Source organism: Salvelinus alpinus, chromosome 13, assembly GCF_045679555.1.
Source record: "Salvelinus alpinus chromosome 13, SLU_Salpinus.1, whole genome shotgun sequence".
Classification (NCBI taxonomy): domain Eukaryota; kingdom Metazoa; phylum Chordata; class Actinopteri; order Salmoniformes; family Salmonidae; genus Salvelinus; species Salvelinus alpinus.
The window spans coordinates 14,942,732-14,965,758 of NC_092098.1; the positions used below are offsets into that span (position 1 = coordinate 14,942,732).

The 23,027-nt window shown below is 42.3% G+C and overlaps 1 protein-coding gene across 2 annotated transcripts in view; it reads left to right on the plus strand.

Moving 5' to 3' along the window:
• The first annotated feature begins 1,422 nt into the window (after window positions 1-1,422).
• LOC139537178 (roundabout homolog 2-like) overlaps window positions 1,423-23,027 on the plus strand; it is a 177,930-nt gene continuing 156,325 nt past the window's right edge. The window contains exon 1 of one of the 2 annotated variants that reach the window (XM_071338192.1): window positions 1,423-2,546. In XM_071338192.1, the coding sequence (XP_071194293.1) occupies window positions 2,414-2,546 (133 nt within the window). In that variant the 5' untranslated portion in view covers window positions 1,423-2,413. The remainder of the gene's footprint in view (window positions 2,547-23,027) is intronic. The other variant, XM_071338194.1, reaches the window with a different exon arrangement.

Here is a 23,027-nt window from a genome sequence, read left to right on the forward strand (position 1 = left end):
GGAAAGTGCTGCCAAATGACTTCTGTTCCACTCAGAGAAAAAATTCAAACGGTTTTAGAAACTAGAGATTGTTTTCTATCCAATAGTAATAATAATATGCATATTGTACGAGCAAGAATTGAGTACGAGGCCGTTTGAAATGGGCACCTTTTATCTGGCTACTCAATACTTTCCCTGCAGCCATAACAGATAGCCTACCAAAATGTTGGAACATAAGAAGAAAACATGTCAAGGTGGTAACATGAGTTATTAGCAATTGCAGGCAGGTGAACAAACAGCTGATCCGCGCATCACTAACACATACACACACACACACATTTGCACACGGCCATGCCTCATTAATCTTGCATCTCCTTTTATCTATACTGAACAAAAACATAAAGCAAAATGTAAAGTGTTGGTCCCATGTTTCATGAACTGAAATAAAAGATCGCTGAAATATTCCATACGCACAAAAAGCTTATTTCTCTCAAATTTGGTGCACAAATTTGTTTACACACCTGTTTTACATACCTTTGCCAAGATAATCCATCCACCTGACAGGTGTGGCATATCAAGAAGCTGCTTAAACAGCATGCTCATTACACAGGTGCACCTTGTGCTGGGGGCAATATAAGGCCACTAAATTGTGTGGTTTTGTCACACAACACAATGCCACAGATGTCTCAACTTTTGCGGACGCATGCAATTGGCATGCTTCTGCAGGAATGTCCACCAGAGCTGTTTCCCAAGAATAGAATGTTCATTTATCTACAACAAGCCTCCACCAACGTTGTATTAGAGAATTTGGCAGTACGTCCAACCGGATACTGACTGGTTTTCTGATCCACGGCCCTACCTTTTGGGGGGGATATCTGTGACCAACAGATGCATATCTGTTTTCCCAGTGATATGAAATCGATAGATTAGGGCCTAATGAACTGACTTTCTTATATGAACAGTAACTCAATAAAATCTTTGAATTTGTTTTGTTTATATTTTTGTTCAGTGTACATGCAGGGTTCAAATAACCAGGAACAACACATTGACACCTCTGACAGCCTGGTGTCTCTTATTGCAGCTACATTGATCTGAAGATCTGCTATCCCATATTGTTAATTGACATGCTTGGATAAGGGGTGGTGTAAGGGCAAGAGAGAGGAAGATAGTAATTGTATGTAAAGAGTGTCAGAGGGTGATTGGGTTTCTTGTGATAAACATTCATTTCACTCGCTCAACTCCTGTAACTGTTGTGGAAAAACCTTGCACACCCCAGAGATAGCTAGGAACGTACATCACCCCTCTCCACCCCCTTCCCTCTCCTCTCTTGTCCTTGCCTCCATATCCCTCTACTTCCCCCCCGACTCTCTGAAGTCAGCTCCCTCTCTCCATATCCCCTGCTCTCTCTCTCTCACTCTCTCCACACTGATCTATGACGCTGAGCTGACATAGCCGCGTGGTGAAGCTGTCATCTCTCTCCTCGGAAAGTGTTTTTCTATCGACTGCTGCTTCCAGAGCTGCCTGCCTGCCTGCGTGTGAGGATTAGAGCCGTCTCCGTTACTTCTCTCCTCTCTCCACGCGCCAACCTGACATTCCTCCACACGTCTCAACCATTGGCTTCATTTATCTCTCTCTCACTCTCTTTCCACTGCTCGCTTTACTGTTACACTGTACTCGTGCCTCTCTCACACTCACACACGCTCTCTCATTCTCTCACTCTCCATCCCCTGCGCTCATACCTCTGGACTGGTGTGTTTTCCTCTCCTGCATGGACGTCTCCTCTGAGTAAACACATGGTGGTGAAAGAGCAGGCTTTCACCACCATGAACACCATCAACACCACTGTCTCCATCAGCACCATCACTACCACTATAATCAGCACCAGCTTTACCTGCAGCTGTTTCAGCCTTCAGAGAGAAAGAGAGAAATAGAGAGAGAGTATGTGTGTGAAACAGAGAAAGTGAGGGAGAGCTCCACGCTGTGTGACTCTGCTCAGCCAGCTCTGTCCTCAAGCTGTCCTGTGCAGTGCTGTCTAAGAGGATCCTCTGGAAAGGGACTGCACAACGCTTCTACAGCTCTCTGACGATGTGATTGTGGATACAGCAGCTCTGTCTGCAAGGAGACACAGTCTCTCCATCGCATGGTGGACAGACCCAAGAGAAACAGCCAACTGCCAACTAAGAACAAAGGAAAAGACCTTTATCAACATCAACTTTGGGATACCATGAAAGTGTCTGCAAAGGCACCTGGGAACTGGAACTGATGTGGATGGGACTGAGGGTGTAGCAGACAGAGTGGGACCGTCCCACTCACATCTCCCATGCTGCCCTCCCTGTGATTGGCGAGACTGCTGGGTGGAGACAGTAGTGTCCCACAGTGGAAACTACCCAGAGTGTGTGTGTGAGGAGACCCAGGTGTCAGACTGAGCCCTGAGATGTCACCCAGGACCAGGTGTGGATGTGGATGTGTGTCTGCTTGTGAACTGGCTCTGATTCTCTTCCTGCTCCTGGGAGGACCAGAGGTCAGCCTGCAGGGCAGGGCGCCAGGCAGACACAGGAACAAGGGAGGTAAGTCACACAGAAGTCCAGACGGACTCTGGATCTGTTGACATGTGCGTAAGAGATAATGCTTCTGTTCTAGGCTGTGATGTTTTGAGGATTGCTGATCTGCTGTGAGTTTGTGGTGATGGTGATAGAGTCAGTCAATTGGGAGCAGTGGATCCGTTTTCCATCTCCCTCTGATTAGAATATACGCTATGGAATTAAAATTCTTGTTCTGTATCACACCACTGGCATGAATATGAGCCGATGGTCTATGTTTCCTTTCATATCTCTCTGACACTAGTTTCTGTTTACTGTGTTAAAGAGGTTAGTAAGAACATTTGGAGGGGTGTGTGGGAAAGCCCTGGTGTCCATGGTTGTGATCATAGTTTTGGACCCCTGCTTTGTACCAAGTTCAAGGATTGCTATGCCTGTGTGTCCTTGAATGATTTTAAAGTCTATACTTGAGCCATTTTGATTCCATAGCAGATGTTGCATAGTGCAGTGGTTGTGCATGATCTTCTCTGAGGTGAGTAGGGTGGACTCTATCTCTTTCAGTCCATGTGTGTGGCCGTAGCTCCCATGATGCTGGAGTACAGAGGTCTGGCCTGGCAGAGAGAACTCAGTGGGTAACACCCATGTGCTTGTGCCATGTCATGATAGGGACCATGCAGAACAGATGCATTAATAAGAGGCCACACATCTCCCAGCTAACGCCCGGGGCTCTGCCTGGTCTGGTGTCATGTTCCCCAGGGCCACCCCGAAAGCCCTGTGTGGTGCTGCTGATATGGCTTGGACAGCTTCCCTACCACTGTGCCCAATGGCTGAGCAGGGGTGGCAGTGACCCATCCTACCCAGCACCTCTCATCCACCTCACTACCTAATCCTGTTTGTTGGATTAATGCTCCTCTCTTATCTCCCCGTTGGCGCTACCACCCACCCCCCCACCCCCCTCCTTTGCCTGGCAGCACAGTGCAGTGCCCGCCTTCAAAGGACCAGTGATGGAACTCACTCTGATCCCCTTAACCAAATTTTCTGTCCGTTTCCTCTCTTTCCTCCCTCTCTTCTTCATGTCCCCCCCCCCCCCCCCCTCACCCCTGCACTCATCCCTCTGTTGGTAGGAGATTAATGTGTATTTAGATGACATTGTTATCCAGGGTGACTTACAAAGCGTTTCTGCAAACTACTGTGTAGCACACAGGTAAATATGTTTAGATGTCTCCAGATAGATTATTATGATTGCCGTGAGCACATGGAAATACACTGAAAACACACACCCTCCAACTTGTTTTGTTGGCTTGTTGAGCAAAGTGTTCCTGAGGTTGGAACCTTCTCTGAGAGCTGTGCACTTCACTATGTCTTCTAGCTACACGTACTGTACCAATCTATGCAGCCTTCAATAGACAGCTCAGCTCGCTGAGAATGACAGCTCTGATGTTCTCCCTATCTTCCACCCGCTGCTATGGAGAGAGAGAGGACTGCTCTTTACCTCAGCCCTCATGGCAGTGTGGGTGGAGGTAGAGAAACAGAGTAAATGGGGCAGAACCAGGGGAGAATGGAGGGGATGTAAAGGAGGCTATTACTGTGGCTCCTCTGCCCTCCCTGCCTGCTGTAACACTTCATTTTAAGGGGTCGTCGTTACAGTGTTATTACATGTGTAATTACACTCTAACACACATTGTAATTAATTGTAATAACTAATAGTTGCGCTGTAAAACAGCATGTACAGTTATTGGTGGTAATTGCAGTCTGTAATTACTGAGGTGTAACAACGAATGCTTGTTACCATGCTTGTTACAAAATGGGAAAGTTTCCACTAAATTCACCAATTTAACGCGTCGTTTCTTCTCAGCTGCATTCGATTCAGTAATAACTATCACAAGGTTGTAATCTCTTGTGGACAGATGTGCTGGGTGTCCCGAGATTACATAGGCTCTAATTACCAACCCGTGAATGCACACTTCAAAAATTCCATTCAATGTTGTTGCTAGCAGTTGCCCCCCAGAAGTGTATCATCTGGGATGACTTGGTTGAGTTTACAAAAACAGATCAGATATAGATCAACCTCGCTGACTGGGGTCTACCATACGGGTGTCATCCTCAAGTTGGAGGATAAACACATAAGTACACCACAGAGTACATGTAAAATCTGTATAATTACAGTGTAATTACTAGGTGTTACACAGGATGTAGCTAGTGTCTTGAGGGGTACATACTTGAAATTTCACATGTGAAACCATGTGTTTTTGGAACACTTGATGATATTTCACATGTGGATTTTCACGTGATCACAAAACCTTTCAAATGTTCAGATGTGAATATTTTTCAGTTGCGATTTGACAGGTGATGCCCTGCAAACAAAAATGAGTTGTTGGGATAAAAATACAAGTGCTTGTAATTAACATACACTGTTTTTTCAACTTAGATATTTGACATAGATGATTACATGTTGTTTGTTTATTTATACATACAGTAAATATTATTCAACATTTCCTCACCTAGGATTTGAACACACAACCTCTTGGTTCACGGCATTCTGATCTTCCTGATACACCACCATGTCCAGGTCAATGACTCATTTCACCTGTATTGCTACACTTTGCACTTCAAAGTAAATCTCAGCTTTGTTAAAAATACACTCGAGAAAACTATTATATTATCATGCTACAGCAGAAAGATCAGCGTACCACAAATCTAGTTCAAATCCCAGGTGGGGTCATATTGAAAAGTCACTAAGTGATCATGTCAAATGTAATCATATTGTCATTGATTAAAGATTTGTACATTATTTTAGCTGAACAGCGTACCACTTACTCTTTAAAAAAACATACCATTTCATTCCCTTGCAAAAACAAAGCACATGTGAAATCACATTATCAGTGTTTTCACATGTTGAGCTGAAATGTCCGCATGTGAAAACAAAAGAGTTGGGTAGGTTACTTTCTAAATGTAATCCGTTACAGTTACTAGTTACCTGTCCAAAATTGTAATCAGTAATGTAACTTTTGGATTACCCAAACTCAGTAACATAATCTGATTACTTTTAGATTACTTTCCCCTGAAGAGGCATTAGAAGACAAAAATGTATGTTACCAAATGAACGACATCTATTGCAGGATAAATCAATGTTAATGTTTACATAGCTGGCCATATTTGGACGTTACATTTTATTTATGGGTTTGTTATGTAGGCTTCTTCTAACCCATTGCTTTCTAAACATAGAATATTACGATTAAATTACATCTTTACCTTTATTTAACTAGGCAAGTCAGTTAGGAACAAATTCTTATTTTCAATGACGGCCTAGGAACAGTGGGTTAACTGCCTTGCTCAGGGGCAGAACAACATATTTTTACCTTCTAAGCTCGGGGATTCGATCTTGCAACCTTTCGGTTACAAGTCCAACGCTCTAACCTCTAGGCTACCTGCCGCCACATCAAAAGCTAAAGTATATCAGAATTCCAGTCATTCCAATAAATGTTATACCCCTTGATCTTCAAGAATATGACTTGGAAATATGGAAGTATATATTAGCCAAATGATTTTACCTGAGCATAAGCCCAAAACTAAGGATTTATTAGCCAACCATACTCTGTTGTCATGGAGACTGATTGGGCTCATTGATTCGAGTTGAATAAATACTGCGCTCATGTAATGGCATGCTTTGAGCACTACTGAAAAGTGCTATTTACATGTGAAAAATGAATGCCATATGCTGCATTTACTATAGGCCTATTGTTACCCTTTGAGTTGGTGACACTTTGATATCTTGATAATATGCAGCTGTTTAAAGGGCAAATCCACAGATGAAACAATAACAAAACGGTCGCCCCACCTCTGTTTTGGTAAAAAGCTGATGGATGGGCCTGGAGAAAACCTGGCCTTCTTTAGACTAGTTGAGTATCTGAAGCATCAGCATTTGTGGGTTTGATTACAGGCTCAAAATGGCCAGAAACAAAGACTCTCTTCTGAAACTCGTCAGTCTATTCTTGTTCTGAGAAATGAAGGCTATTCCATGCGAGAAATTGCCAAGAAACTGAAGATCTTGTACAATGCTGTGTACTACTCCCTAAACAGAACAGCGCAAACTGGCTCTTACCAGAATAGAAAGAGGAGTGGGAGGCCCCGGTGCACAACTGAGGAAGAGGACAAGTACATTAAAGTGTCTAGTTTGAGAAACAGATGCCTCACAAGTCCTCAACTGGCAGCTTCCTTAAATAGTACCCGCAGAACACCAGTCTCAACGTCAACAGTGAAGAGGCAATTCCGGGATGCTGGCCTTCTAGGCAGAGTTCCTCTGTCCAGTGTCTGTGTTCTTTTGCCAATCTTAATCTTTTATTTTTATTGGCCAGACTGAGATATGGCTTTTTCTTTGCAACTCTGCCTAGAAGGCCAGCATCCCGGAGTTGCCTCTTCACTGTTGACGTTAAGACTGGTGTTTTGTGGGTACTATTTAATGAAGCTGCACCATTGATTCTTGAAGAATATAACTTAGTTAGAAGTTAGTTCACGAGGTTGTTTCATCCATTTTTGGACTTATAAATTATATATATAAAAAAAAAATATTTAGCAATCGCCCCTTAAAGTCTATCACATGTTTGCGAGTTTGAACATGTGTCCATTAGGCCTCTGGATTTTTTTTTATCAGCATGAATTAGATTCAGCAATAAAACCCCTGCTTTTATTCCATAGGCTGGGATCCGCACTATGCAGCGGTTGCAAGAGCGCATTTTCACTGGTTGTCCACTGGTTTCAAAAACAATGATTGATAGGCAGCTTAAACTTCTTGAATTCAACCATTATTGGGTTCAAATACACATTCAGATTTATGACCAGCCATCACAACAACTACAATCCGTAAGGCGCAAATAGCTAAATGAGAGAGCAGCAGTGTGATTCACATCAATGCGCTATGTAGATATCAATAATAAGTTATTTCCGTATGACCGTAGACTACACCACTTCTGTCATCCTTACCTCCAAGCGTTTATTCAAGTTGGATAATCTTTGAATGCTGACAGCAGTCACACCATTGGAAGACATAGCTTGGACTGTAGCCTACAAAAGCCTATTCCTGCTCTTTTCCCACGATCCATCAAACACATCTGACGTGTCATCATAGTGTTCTCTGACTTGTGGTCAGACTCGCTCAGGTGGAACAAACTTAAACTTGAGACTTTTTCAATGCTGATTTGAATGTCATTGAGAAAACAGAGAAGTGTCAAATGTTTTTTTTTGTAAACATCCTTTCTGAATTTAAAAGTAATGTTTGAAGTAATCATTTAGTTTTTCAAAAGCATCTTTAATCTCATTACAATATTTTTGCTGGTAACATAACAGATTACAGTTACCGTTTTTTTGGAATCTGTTACTCCCCAACCCTGTTCACATGTGAAACCATGTGTTCGTATGTATTAAATGTAGAGTTCACATCTTAACACCACCTGTTCACAAGTGAGGAGGAAAACATATTTTAAGGAAATTTTGCCTTAACTTGACATAAGATGAAGTGAAATTCATACGGTTTTTCTGTAAGGGACACCAGCGGAAGCCTGGCCTCGGCTAATAGCAGATCCCCCTTCTGCTCCCCTTGCCTCCCTGGAGACTGACTTACTGAGAGGGGCCTACATGGAGGTAGAGGGACAGAGGAAGAGAGAGGTGGGCGAGGTGAGAAAGGAAGAGTTAGGATGTGGGAACAACAACACTAGATGATGATGACTGTAACAACATAGTTATGAAATACGATGGTCTGAATCATGAAGAGGTTTGCATAAATCATCCAAGTCAATAGGAAATTTTTGCATGAAACTTGTGTTGCAAGCGATTTCCAGTCCTAATTATGCACATAATGCAAAGTTAGTGAATAATGTATAGTTAAGTGTTTCTTTTTGATATAGTTCTCTGTGCAGTCTCTAAAGCACTGATATTTTGATCTGACATAAAAGCAGTTAAAACCTCTCTAGGGTACGTGAGACGGTAGCGTCCCACCTCTTCAACAGCCAGTGAAACTGCAGGGCGCCAAATTCAAAACAACAGAAATCCCATAATTAAAATTCCTCAAACATACATGTATTTTACACTATTTTAAAGATACACTCCAGCAACAGTGTCCGATTTCAAAAAGGCTTTACGACGAAAGCAAACCAAACGATTATGTTAGGTGTGCCTATTCACAGAATAACACAGCCATTTTTCCAGCCAAAGAGAGGAGTCACAAAAAGCAGAAATAGAGATAAAATGAATCACTAACCTTTGATGATCTTCATCAGATGACACTCATAGGACTTCATGTTACACAGTACATGTATGTTTTGTTCGGTAAAGTTCATATTTATATCCAAAAATCTGAGTTTACATTGGCACGTTCTGTTCAGAAGTTCCAAAACATCCTTTAATTTTGCAGAGAGCCACATCAATTTACAGGATTACTCATAATAAACATTGCTAAAAGATACAACTGTTATGCATGGAATTTTAGATGCACTTCTCCTTAATGCAACCGCTGTGTCAGATTACAAAAAAGCTTTACGGAAAAAGCAAACCATGCAATAATCTGAGTCGGCGCTCAGAGCCCAATCAAGACACAAATATATCCGCCATATTGTGCAGTCAACATGTCAAAAATAACATTATGAACATTCACTTACCTTTGATGATCTTCATCAGAATGCACTCCCAGGAATCCCAGTTCAACAATAAATGTTTGTTTTGTTCGATAATGTCCATCATTTATGTCCAAATCCCTCCTTGTTGTTCTAGCGTTCAGTACACTTTCCAAACTCACGACGCGCGGGCAAGTCCAGCAGAAAGTACGGGCGAAAAGTTTAAAAAGTTATATTACAGTCCGTAAAAACATGACAAACAAAGTATTGAATCAATCTTTAGGATGTTTTTAACATAATTCTTCAATAATGTTCCAACCAGGAAATTCCTTTGTCTTCAGAAAAGCAAATGGAACGGGAGCGAACTCTCATGTGAACGCGCATGGTCAGAGCATGGTCAGCTCATGGCTGCTGGCAGACCTCTGACTCATTCCCCTCTCATTCTCCCCCACTTCACAGTAGAAGCATCAGACAAGGTTCTAAAGACTGTTGACATCTAGTGGAAGCCTTAGGAAGTGCAACATTACCAATATCCCACTGTATCTTCAATAGGAGCTGAGTTGAGAATCGACCAACCTCAGATTTCCCACTTCCTGGTTGGATTTTTTCTCAGGCTTTTGCCTGCCATATGAGTTCTGTTATACTCACAGACATCATTCAAACAGTTTTAGAAACTTCTGAGTATTTGCTATCCAAATCTACTAATAATATGCATATTCTAGCTTTTATGGCTTTGTAGCAGGCCGTTTACTCTGGGCATGCTTTTCATCTGGACGTGAAAATACTGCCCCCTACCCCAAAGAAGTTTAAGACCTGTGAAGGATTTTCCAGAGAACAAAACAATCAGGCCTATCTTATTACACATTGGTCATTACATTTGAGTAATGCAAAGATAAATCATTGTTATTATATATTATGGGAAATATCTGTGGTCAGTGAATAATCATTTGCATTGTGTAGCATGAAATTTGTATTCCATATACCTGAGCGGGATGTGGTATCAAGGCAGTGGAATCGAACCCTACTGTATCTCAGTCCATATCTTTCTCCACCACTCTGTTAGAGTCTGGCCTGGAGGGCAGCATTACAAACATGCTTGCCAACAGTAGATGAGGGCCAAACGGAATCTCCCCTGATCTTCTCTGATGTTTTAAAATCATAAACAGCAGTATTCTTTCTGAGTAATGAATACAGTACATTTATAGAACTCATGCCAACATTGGAGATGAAATAGTAGAACATCTCATTTAGTGTTCACCATGTTGACCGGCTGGATGTGGAGATGCTCTGGTGCAGTTCCTTGCACTGTGCTAGAGTATGATGAGCATGATGTAGTAACACTATGCCAAGCTCCATCTTCACTGTGCTCCTTTATGGCCGTCGTGATAGGAGTCGTTGTTATGAGTTAAGAGCCAATCTGACCCCGGTGTGATGACCTGGCCCTTCCCTCGGGAGGGTCTCATGGCTAGCAGAGTCCAGTTATCATAGTAACATGATGGGATTGACTAGTTAGCCATACCTTTCTCTCACCTCCTCAACCCCATCCTCCCTTATCCCTCCAACTCCTGGTAATCCTAATGTTACAGCTGCCAGAAAAAAATAGAGCACACAAAGCCAACAAGCATCATTCTCTGTTCTTGGATCTGAATCAACTCAACCACAAAAGAGAAGAAAAAGCGAGAAAAAGCCTGCTCATGACCCATCCAGAAACATTGGGGGAAAAATTGAAAGGTGGAAGAGTGATGCCAAAATGGCTACCGGTCTCATGGACTGGTAACGTTAGGTAAGTGTTGGGTTGTGTATTTAGCCTGCTAGCTACATTAGCTGTTAACCAATGTTCAAGCTAGCTAACAAGGCTAGCTAGAATATTCTGTATTCGGACTGTTTTGTACTCAAAGGAATCTAACGATAGCATCATGTAGCTACACTGCATACACCCCACAATATGCCCAATGCCTTAATTTCAACTAGCATTAGCTAGTAAATGTATTTAAATGTAAATGTAAAATCTAAAGCTAGATATGCAAATTATTGACATTATGGTGTGTTTAGTTTCTAGATAATAATGCTAGCTAGCTAGGTGGTCGACAGCATTTTCATTCCTGGACCACCCCAAAATATGCATATAGCTATAACATTCGGTACAGCAACATCACACACACATGTATTTCTCAGGGAGATACTGGTGGAGACAGTCTGAGACAGTCTGTCATCACTTCCTGCTCGTCCACCCCTCCTTCTCCAACTCCCACTCCTCCTCACCAACACTGTCATCGCTCAGCTGTGGTTGTTAATTAGCCCCCTCTGCCCAGTCTGTGTGTAGGCCTAATGAGGATGGACAGGTCTCAGATCAGTAGAAGTGACAGTTAGGGACTGCCGGGTGTGTATGTTCGACATTACTGCCCGCGATCCATGCCTCCATGTCCATCATGTCCTCACTGACCTCACAAAACAAATAGCCCCAGTGGTTGGCTAGCTGCTCAGTGACATGCTCTTTGTGTAATTTTAGTCAAACTGTGGAGGCAGCATGGCTGATGGCCTTTACTATTCACACTGATGTGACAGTGGCAGGAGATAATTATGCCATGACATCAAAACAGAACTGTTTGTGTGTGCATGTATTTCCTGTTTTGGTGGCCCATTTTTCTGCCCCGCTGCTGAAAAGGGGGATGACACATGATATACATGTGCTACTCATCTTGCATAAATCACTGTAAAGGACTAGAATATGATGTGAGCCTGTGGCAGTGTCATCAGAGGCTTGTTCTGTTCAAGGTTGTAGTTCTGCACACCTGGCGTTGTCCATGGTCTAGAGCAGAGTGAATCATCTCTAGCTGGGATCTATTTTCCTCTGTCACCCATTCCACTCAAACTCATTGTGCACATCTGTCACTATATCTATGATTAGTCAACAACCTGATATCTTACCCAACCAGATGTGGCTTGAATGACCAAAATTCAACCAACATGGCCGATCCAAGAGAAGTAGGTTCCATAGCTTTAGCCTCAGACATACTGTACTTCAGCATCTGCTTTGAGCCCAGCAGAGGTCAGGTGAGCAGGTTAAAGCATGTTGAGGATAAAACATGAAGATGAACGTGTCTATTTATTCCATGCAGGGTTGTAATCTGGCTGTCGTCAGGGTAACCTTGACCATCCTAATGGAGGACCTCTAAATGAGGGACTAACTCTCACAGCCCCGCTACACGTTGGCAGGCCACATTTGTCTGCGACTCGCCTCCTCAGCCACAACCTTATCATGTTGGATCGCCCAGTTTATTGTCTGCTTCATCATACTCAGATCGGCTGTGTGCACAGGCCCCTATCTCTGAATATGTAATGGCTGGGACTGGTTCTCTCTCTACAACTTATGCAAGGAATGTCAATGAGACCCGGACCTCTTCGAGGATGGCCCCAGTAGTATCTGTCCCAGCATGCCATGCTCTGCTATCCAGCTGTGAAAAGAAAGCAGACTCAGGCACTAAGATAGGGCTCTACCTGTGCAGAGTACATGCCCCTTTGCCCTTCCAGTCTCCAAAGGGCCATTTTGGGTGGTGGTAGAATTCCCCACATTTTGTGGGGGGGGGGGGGGGGGGGTATAAATATTTTGTCATTGTTGTTCTGGACCCACTGCACGCTACTGCCCGCAAGTCTACGTGACATATTCAAGTTCGCCACCCGCCACCATGTCCATTGGTTGCGCCTGTTGATCTGCCCTGTACAGGCCTCATGTGCACCCAGTTGTGCCTGTTGATCTGCCCTGTACAGGCCTCATGTGCACCCAGTTGTGCCTGTTGATCTGCCCTGTACAGGCCTCATGTGCACCCAGTTGTGCCTGTTGATCTGCCCTGTACAGGCCTCATGTGCACCCAGTTGTGCCTGTTTCCAGTCCGCCCTGTATGGAGAATGCACTCGACAGGTATCCATACATCATCCAGCAGCTTGAGAGCTGTGGTCACCGGTCGAGTGTGTGGAGCAACCTAGTTAAAATATAACAGTACTGCCACAGCAGCATAACATTTGTTTAACATTTGATAACGCTTGATTTAGCGTACATCATTTTCAATATTCGGTCTGGCTGGCTTAGAGAGGCAGAAAGACATAGAGAGGACCAGTCCACCCCTTCTTCAGTCGGGGGTTGCAGCAGCAGCAACACAGGTAGTTCAGACTATAGCTAACCACCATATACTAAAATATCCACACAAGACATTAGCCAGACAGCCATATATCATGAGTTAGAAGATTAGGACTACTCTACTATCTGATAAGACCATTGGAGATAAATCACAATCAGTAAAACAAATCGAACTAGTTAACTAGCAGATTTACATCAATCATCAACATCAATGATCAGCTGATAGCCCAACTTATTTTCCTTATGTCAATCATGTGTTTAGGAGACACTGTAATTAGCTTTCTTATAATTTATGATGATCAGTGAGTGTGTTTTTGCATAAATAAATAGGGCTATGCTCAAAAATGGTTTTTTTTGTTGTAACAGAGGCATTTGGTATGTTATGAATTTTGAGGTATGAACTATGAAAGTCCTTTATGAGAGAGAGAGAGAGAGAGAGAGAGAGAGAGAGAGAGAGAGAGAGAGAGAGAGAGAGAGAGAGAGAGAGAGAGAGAGAGAGAGAGAGAGAGAGAGAGAGAGAGAGAGAGAGAGAGAGAGAGAGAGAGAGAGAGAGAGAGATTTCTCACTAAGGTTTTCCTTGACACAAACGCTATTTCTGTCTTGAGAAGATGACTCACGTAGGAGCCACTGATGTGATGATATGGTATAGACAACTTCACCTTCACTGATATGGTAAGGATGTTTTTATTTGGCCACATTACAGCACCCCAGAATTGCTCTGCACATTATGCTAACTCATTCACAAAACATTTGGACATAGCACTCCCAGTCTTAGAGCCTGTGCCAGTGTATTACCAAATCCAAAACAAAGAGCATTCTTCATGATGTGAGGATGGAACAAACACTGTATCGTAATCGGCTCATTCAAAAGTACCGCGTTGAACCATTTTCCAAGTGAAATGAGCTTCTTAGGCACGCTAAGAAAATGAGTTTTCTTTGGAAAACATTCAGTGGAGATACAAAAGAATTAGGCTAATTCCGAATTTGCAGGCATAAGCTTTTCTGTTTTTCTCTTTTCTTTTGAAGCCTAAATTGTCTGCCATTCCTACTTCGACATGCCAATGCAGGGAGAATGTGAGGGTAAAGCAGGAGAGACAGCATGACTTGGTGTATGTGCGCCATTGTTTTTCCTTTCATATTTTCCGTTAAAACAGTGAGCAGACTCCATGGCCAACATATACAGTCCTATTTTATGGATTAGGAAATGGGTCTTGAGGGTATGACTGGCTACTGAAGCATAAAAAGTGTCAAAAGTGTCAGGCTTTTTTGTGGCTCGTTTGGCTAAAAACATACAAACGATTCGCTGTGGAAACAAAATCCAGTCGTTCCTGCCAAACACATTTAATGCTTCATGGTTTATGTATGCATCTTTTTGTCTCCAAACTGGGCTTCGAACGAAAATGAAATAGCTTTTTGCTTTAAAAATGTATTTGGATTACAGTTATACAATCCTAATTAGTCACATCATTGTCATATTTGGCTATGACATCAGAGTGGTGGCATGTTGTTGTCAATCTAAGACAAAGTCACTCGAAGTGTATTAGCCCATGACCCTTGTTTGACCATCCAGTAATTGGAGTAGTGTTCTACTGACTACTGTGTCTTGCTCTTGTCTATAAGTTTGAGAATCATTTTCAGTTTCTCATGCACTAGCTTTTTATCCTTGTGTGTCATTAGACTACCTGTCAACATACAGTATATACATGTATATCCATATTCATGATGATGTGACTAGAATGGCATCTGCTCCTCCACTCCCATGCCGTGGTCCAGTGGTCTCCTGTTTGAAATGCTAAGCAGTGTGTGTGAGCTCATATCAGCCTGTCACCATCAGGGGGGAATTACGGAGACTACAGGCCACAGGAGTTTAGTGGCACCTATATTGGGGAGGTGGTAATAGCTGGAGAGGAATAGGTTGAATGGTATCAAATACATCAAACACAAGGTTTCCATGTGTTTGGTGACCTTCCATTCACTCCATTTCGGCCATTATTATGAGCCGTTCTCCCCTCAGCAGCCTCTACTGCTAGAGGCAGCCCACTGGCAAAGGTGTAATGTTAAATAGGTCATCGTGTTTGAAGATGAATATTTCATGGAGCATACAGAGAGCCTGCCAGGCAGCCAGCTCCCTCTGCTCTGCTTTATGGAGTCTCCTGTTTGTATTGAGCATTGTACAATGGTAGTGATAATTAAGAGGAAGTTGCTGTTATTCAAGACAGGGTTCAGATTACTGGTGAACTCTCTCTACTAGCTGGACTGTGGACGCCTAATTAACCAATTTATTTGAAAGCAGAGCATTCCAAATGATCCTGTACGTAAATCCGAGACACTCTATTTAGTATGATATGTGACGTTTCTTATGTATGTATTCATTTGTGGTTGTACATCACACAGTTCAAATAATTTGTTACGAATTCAAATTTGTATTATGAGCTACAAATTTTCAACATTTACAATATGTTACGGATTCTAGCTAGGTGACTAACTTTAGCTAGCTGGCTAACATTAGCTAGGATAGGGGTACGGATTAAGGGTTAGGGTTATGTTTAGGAGTTAGGTTAATGTTTAAGGTTAGGGTTAGGGGAAGGGTTAGTTAAAAGGGTTAAGGTTAGGGGGAAGGGGGAAGGGGAAGTAGTTACAAAGTAGCTTTGGGTTGGTAGACGTTTGCGCTATACATCAACCCAACCACCCTACTTTCGTTTTTGCTTCAAGTAACCACTTGTCTTATGTAACCATATGAAACGTAACATATCATACTAAATGGAGTATCTCTGATTTACAGAATAATACAAAATGCTCTGAGACCAGGTTGCTACTCAAGGTGAGTCATGGATTGGCTGTGTGTGACATATTGTTCCCCCTTACCCAACTATTTTCCACTCACGTATACACTGGATCATAAAAATGCTGCAAGCATAAACACATGACCATGAATGTAGCACAATACAGTGTGAAGAATGATGTACTGTGCACAACTCTGTGTGTGTGAATGCGTGCATGCATATGTATGTCTGTGTGCAACACTACATCACACTCTGCTCACAACACACAGCCAGAACGCTAATGTGGATTCACCTAAAATACATAATATGCAACAGCTTTTGCATCCGATCCCCTCTAGAATGGAGGAGGCATAACCTGTGAACTGTAGTCCATATTCTTCCAGGCAAGTGAAGCCAGAGATAAAGCCTGGAAGGGAGGGAGACAATCAGGGTTGATCTGAATCAGCAGCAGCCAAGTTAAACACAATTACCCAGTCCACCAGGGAGATCCACCGAGGTACACTGTAATTATGTTCCCGTGTTTGAATTAACAGGCCTCTGGTAAAGAGAGAGAGATTGTCCATCCAAGAGACTATTTCTGAACACATAATGGAGGGAGAGTGAGAGAAATCAGGATGATATTGTGTTGTAGGGTTCAAACTAAGTGCTCTGATTGGTCAATGTTATGCCCAACAATAGCCTGCTACGTATGTCTGACAATAACTGAGAAAAGAACAGAGTGACTAGATGCTTATTAGAGCTTACTGAACAAATAGAGGACTGCTGCTAAACTAGGAATCCATTCAGCCAGAGCTTCAGGTCTTAAAATGACAGGGAATATCTTTTTCCTCTAATTTAAGACTGTACATTATGAAATGGAATCTCTGTCCTCACTCTCTCCTCTCTCTCTCCGCTCTCCATCACAGTCCTTGTCTTTTCATGGACACATACAGTAGCATAGGTTTGATATCAGAACATCTTCTCTGTCTCTCCACTCTTTACCTGTTAAGTAGAAGGCTGGTATAGAGCAGAACCTCTATAGGAAGATGAAGAGCGGGTAAAGCTTTAATGCTTATCTCCATTTTCTCATTTAAATGGGACTACTATAAGTAAATGCTATAAGTTTTAGCTGTAAGCTTCTAAAGAGATAAATATGGAGATATCACAATGAACCTCCTCTCACATCCCAACCCCCTCTACTCCCTTCACCAATCCTGGCACTTAGTATGTGTTCTACATACCCTAATATGTACCATACTCACGGTGGTGCCTTAAGTGCTGACCCACATTGACTGAGGGGGAGAGGGTGTCCACACGTTTCCTCGTCTCTGCCATGTCTGAGCTAGACTTTAATATTGTGGTGCTTTTTTTCTGCTCTCTTCAAGGGAAAAGAGGAGTAGAGATATACCATGGCTGCAGTAGTAGAGAGGCATAAACTACCAGGTGAACTGGACTTTTATGTGAAATAAGAGCAGCTGGTTAACAAAACACGCCTGACTCTCTGACCGGCGAGGCCAATATGTTTCCATAAAGTTTTCTCACACCATGCCAGCGTGATTCAGAGTGTACTTCATTTTTCTGACTCGTATTATCCATGCGTAATGGCCCCCATTCATCTCTAAAACAACGTGTAAATGATCTGTTGCTGCCTTGCTGAGCGGCGCTCTCTATGGGCGGTCTGTGTGGTGTGGTATGCTGTGGTGTGGTATACTGTGGTGTGGTGTGATGTGGTATACTGTGGTGTGGTATACTGTGGTGTGGTATGCTGTGGTGTGGTATACTGTGGTGTGGTGTGATGTGGTATACTGTGGTGTGGTATACTGTGGTGTGGTATACTGTGGTGTGGTATACTGTGGTGTGGTGTGATGTGGTATACTGTGGTGTGGTATACTGTGATGTGGTATATGGTGGTGTGGTATACTGTGGTGTGGTATACTGTGGTGTGGCATACTGTGGTGTGGTATACGGTGGTGTGGCAAACTGTGGTGTAGTATACGGTGGTGTGGTATACTGTGGTGTGGTATACTGTGATGTGGTATACGGTGGTGTGGTATACTGTGGTGTGGCATACTGTGGTGTGGTATACAGTGGTGTGGTATACTGTGGTGTGGCATACTGTGGTGTGGTATACTGTGGTGTGCTATACTGTGGTGTGGTATACTGTGGTGTGAAGGCGAGTCTTCTGCAGACCTGTGGGGCTGACTGATATGTTCCATAGCCTAAATAAAACAGAAGAGAGAAGGGATCCAGAGCAATGCTCAGAGGGCTGAGAGGGCTTCTCTACCCAATTTGGGATAAAAGGATCATACGTCCCAATGACATGGTTTAACCTCCCTTCCTCACAGTGTAAATGACTATCGCCCTGTAGCACTCACATCGGTAGCCATGAAGTGCTTTGAAAGGCTGGTCATGGCCCACATCAACACCATCATCCTGGAAACCCTAGACCCACTCCAATTCGCATACTGCCCCAACAGATCTACAGATGAAGCAATCTCAATCGCACTCCACACTGGCCTTTACCACCTGGACAAAAGGAACGCCTATGTGAGAATGCTGTTCATTGACTACAGCTCAGCATTCAACACCATAGTGCCCACAAAGCTCATCACGAAGCTAAGGACCCTGGGACTAAACACATCCCTCTGCAACTGGATCCTGGACTTCCTGACAAGCCGCCACCAGGTGGTAAGGGTAGGCAACAACACATCTGCCATGCTGATCCTCAACACAGGGCTCCCTCAGGGGTGCGTGCTTAGTCCCCTCCTGTACTCCCTGTTCACCCACTACTGCGTGGCCAAGCATGACTCCAACACCATAATTTTGTTCGCTAACGACACAGCAGTGGTAGGACTGATCACCGACAATGATGAGACAGCCTATAGGGAGGAGGTCAGAGACGTGGCAGTGTGGTGCTTGGAAAACAACTTCTCCCTCAACATGAGCAAGACAAAGGAGCTGATCGTGGACTACAGTAAAAGGAGAGCCGAACACGCCCCCATTCACATTGACAGGGCTGTAATGGAGTGGTTCAAGAGTTTCAAGTTGCTTGGTGTCCACATCACCAACAAACTATCATGTTCCAAACACACCAAGATTGTCGTGAAGAGGGCACTGCAACACCTTTTCACCATCAGGAAGTGGGAAAAGATTTGTCATTGGTCCCCAGATCGTCCAAAAGTTCTACAGCTGCACCATCGAGAGCATCCTGACCGGTTGCATCACCGCCTGGTATGGCAACTTTTTGGCATCTGACCATAAGGCGCTACAGAGGGTATTGTGTACGGCCCAATACATCACTCGGGCCAAGCTTCCTGCCATCCGGGACCTACATACTAGAGGAAGGCCCAAAAAATGGTCAGACTCTTGTCACCCAAGTCATAGACTGTTCTCTCTGCTACCGCACGGCAAGCGGTACCAGAGTGCCAAGTCTAGTTCCTAAAGGCTCCTTAACAGCCTCTACCCCCAAGCCATAAGACTGGTGAATAATTAATCAAATGGCCACCTAGACTATTTATAATGACCTCCCACCTTTGTTTTTACACTGCTGCTACTCGCTGTTTATTATCTATGCTTAGTCATTTTACCCCTACCTACATGTACAAATGACCTTGACTAACCTGTACCCCCACACATTGACTCGGTATCGGTACCCCCTGTACATAGGCTCATTATATTACTTATATTGTGTTACTTTTAATTACATTTTTACCTTAGTTTATTTAGTAAATATTTTCTTAACTCTATTTCTTGAACTGCATTGTTGGTTAAGGACTTGTAAGTAAACATTTCACTGTAAGGTCTACACCTGTTGTATTCGGGGCATGTGACAAATAACATTTGATTTGATTTGATTTGCTACAGCTATGATATCACACTATTTCTTACCACATAAACGCCACTGCTTTGTAAAATGAATACGGTATATTAACGTTAAATAATGCATGAGGATATTTGAATTGAACCTATTGGCCAAAGGTGATTTGCATCAGTTGTGGAAAAAGTACCCCATTGTCATATTTGAGTAAAAGTAAAACTACCTTAGTAGGAAATTACTAAAGTAAAAGTGAGTCACACAAAAAATACCACTTGAGTAAAAGCCTAAATGTATTTGTTTTTTATGTACAGTACTTAAACATCAAAAGTAAATGTAATTTCTAAAATATACTTAAGTATCAAAAGCAAAAGTAAATTCTATAAATCATTTAAAATGTCTTATATTAAGAAAACCAGACAGCACAAATTTGTATAATTTTTATTTATTTACGAACATAGCATATGTGTTTAGTCCTGCTTCAGAATGTAGTGGAGTAAAAGTAAAAGTTGACAAAAATATAAATAGTAAAGTACAGATATCCCCCCAAAATACTTAAGTAGTATCTTCAAAGTGTTTTTTACTTAGTTACTTTCAATGTTCCCTCAAAAAATGTTCGACACTGAGCAAATTTCAGGTCTACTGAGCGCAAACTTGAACGTTGTGAAAATTCTGTGGAGGTTCCAGGGCGCGTTTACTATGAACACTGAGGCTGTACACACTTTAAATTAAGTTACAGTTTTAACAATGGCCAAGTAGGCTACTGTGGCTATTTGATCATAATGGATCAAATGCATCCCATAGCATTTTAACATGGAAAGAGCTGTTCTATCATTCAGCCTACAGTAGCAGCCAATGGGTGGTGTTCAATGTAGGAATACATTCGATGAGACTTTAAAAAAAACATGCTTGACATTAACCTGTTTATCCACTTGTCCTTCAGACCAGGAGGTGACGGAACATGTTTTTGTGTTGTTTGATGCAAGAAACCTCTTATTACTTATTACCACTCATTACTACAAATTATGCTACCCTTTGCCTATTGGCTAGTTAGCTTTTTCAAGCCTGTCTCAAAATACAACACTGCCCGTTTAAGTAAAAAAAAAGCTCTTTACCTGACTTTCTTTCAAAGATGACTAGAATAACATCTCCTAAACACGTGTATGTGACAAATAACATTTGATTTGATTTGAAATGTACATATTTTGTACTCTTGTAGGAAGCAATCAAAAGCATTGCCGTATTGCTAACAACAAATGATCTACATTACCAGTCAAAAGTTTGGACACACCTACTTATTCAAGGGTTTTTCTTTATTTTTACTATGTTCTTCATTGTGGAATAACAGTGAAGACATCAAAACTATGAAATTACATATGTAGGAACTCCTTCAAAACTGTTGGAAAAGCATTCCAGGTGAAGCTGGTTGAGAGAATGCCAAGAGTGTGCAAAGCTGTCATCAAGGCAAAGGGTGGCTACAAAATAAAATATATTTTGATTTGTTTAACACTTTTTTGATTACTACATGATTCCATGTGTTATTTCATAGTTTTGATGTATTCACTATTATTCTACAATGTATAACTGTGGTAATACCTCACTAACGAGCAAAGGATATGAACAAAATGTGCACACGTGGCTACATGCAGCTCTCGGCTTTGATCTCAAAACAAGTGCATATACACAGACCGCTCATGCTGTAAACACAGTCCAGTTCAAAGTAAATGGCACAGATCCATATATGGCAATGGTCTAATTGCATATATAATCCTACTTTAGCTCTGATTATGCCGCACCAGTCTGTGTAGAGTACGGGCTGAGTTGTGTGTGTAAGTGTAATAGAATCGCACTTTGATGCGTTCTGCCTACAGCAAAATCTCTTTCATAGTTCGTTTCAGTATGTTGCATTAAAAGCGGCTAATATTGTGTTGATTCCTTCAATTGCCACAGTAAAGGGAAATGTTGATAGTGTCAACAGGGAAAACTCTAGAACAGTGGTCACCAACCTTTTCTGAGTCAAAATGAAAGCCGAGATCTACAGCTCAGATTTCTTTAATCATTAATTAAAAAACGTAAGCCTATGCAACATTAAAACCTCTTAACCAATTATAAACAGTACTGTAGCAATGACGTTTGTGCAGTAAACTATAGGTCCATACATTATCACCGCGTACTTGCCAATGCATTGTCGTTCATGACCATTTTTTAAAATTAGAATACAAAAATTGGAGGTAGGCTATATGATCACATTGGTAATAGATCCGGTGTTGTATTACTTGTGAGGCACAGCTGAGTGAGCATACGTTTAAATAATTTGCTTTTTATTTATATTTTCCTGGTCTGATGGTGCCAGCATCTGATGGTCAGTCTCAGCAGAGGGAGAGAGCAGCAAACTGAGGGTCCGCCTCTCAACATCCCTCCTCTCTCCCTTTCCTCCTCTCTCCCTTTCCTCCTCTCTCCCTTTCCTCCAGCACCCCATTATTTCTGCCTCATGCACAAATTCATGTTGTTAGTCCTATGAACAGAAAAAGTGAAATATTCCTCGATATGAAAAAATACCCAAGCTGCTAATAATAAAAACAACGCAAACCTATCAATACACGTTCCTATCCATTTTTTACTGCTGCAGTGGTTGTTGTAGCGCTGAGTGGAAATAGAAAGAACCCGCAAATTATGGTTTATAAAAGTGTTGAATACAAAGTGTTGACAGTGCTAAGTAAGAACTTAAACATGAACTCACTCATATAAACAGCAGCTCTTTGCTGTATTCGTTGACGGTCTCTTTCTAGTCATGGTTTTAAACATTTTGAAATCTCACAGTATCAACTTTGCTGTAGCTTTCTTTTATGCGTGCTAACTTTCTGCAGACACGGTCATCTGGGCCATCCGATTGGCCAGCGGTAGGCCTATAGTGCACTTGATTTGCTCTCTGGACCGCTGGGAAGGCAGAGTTTGTACCTTCAGACACATGAAATTGTTCAAAATGGCAAAAGTTTGTCTACCCGGCGCGCAGGTCAGCCAACAGCCGGAGATGAATAAAAAACAATAGGAACACAAGTTGTTGTCATTGTATTTTTACAGAAATGTTTGGCGATCGACTAGGAATGCCTTGGAGGTTGACCAGTCGATGACAACTGCTCTAAAAAGTTGAGTGAGGTTCAATCTCGTGCTTCTCTCTGTGGGCTGAGAGGCAGT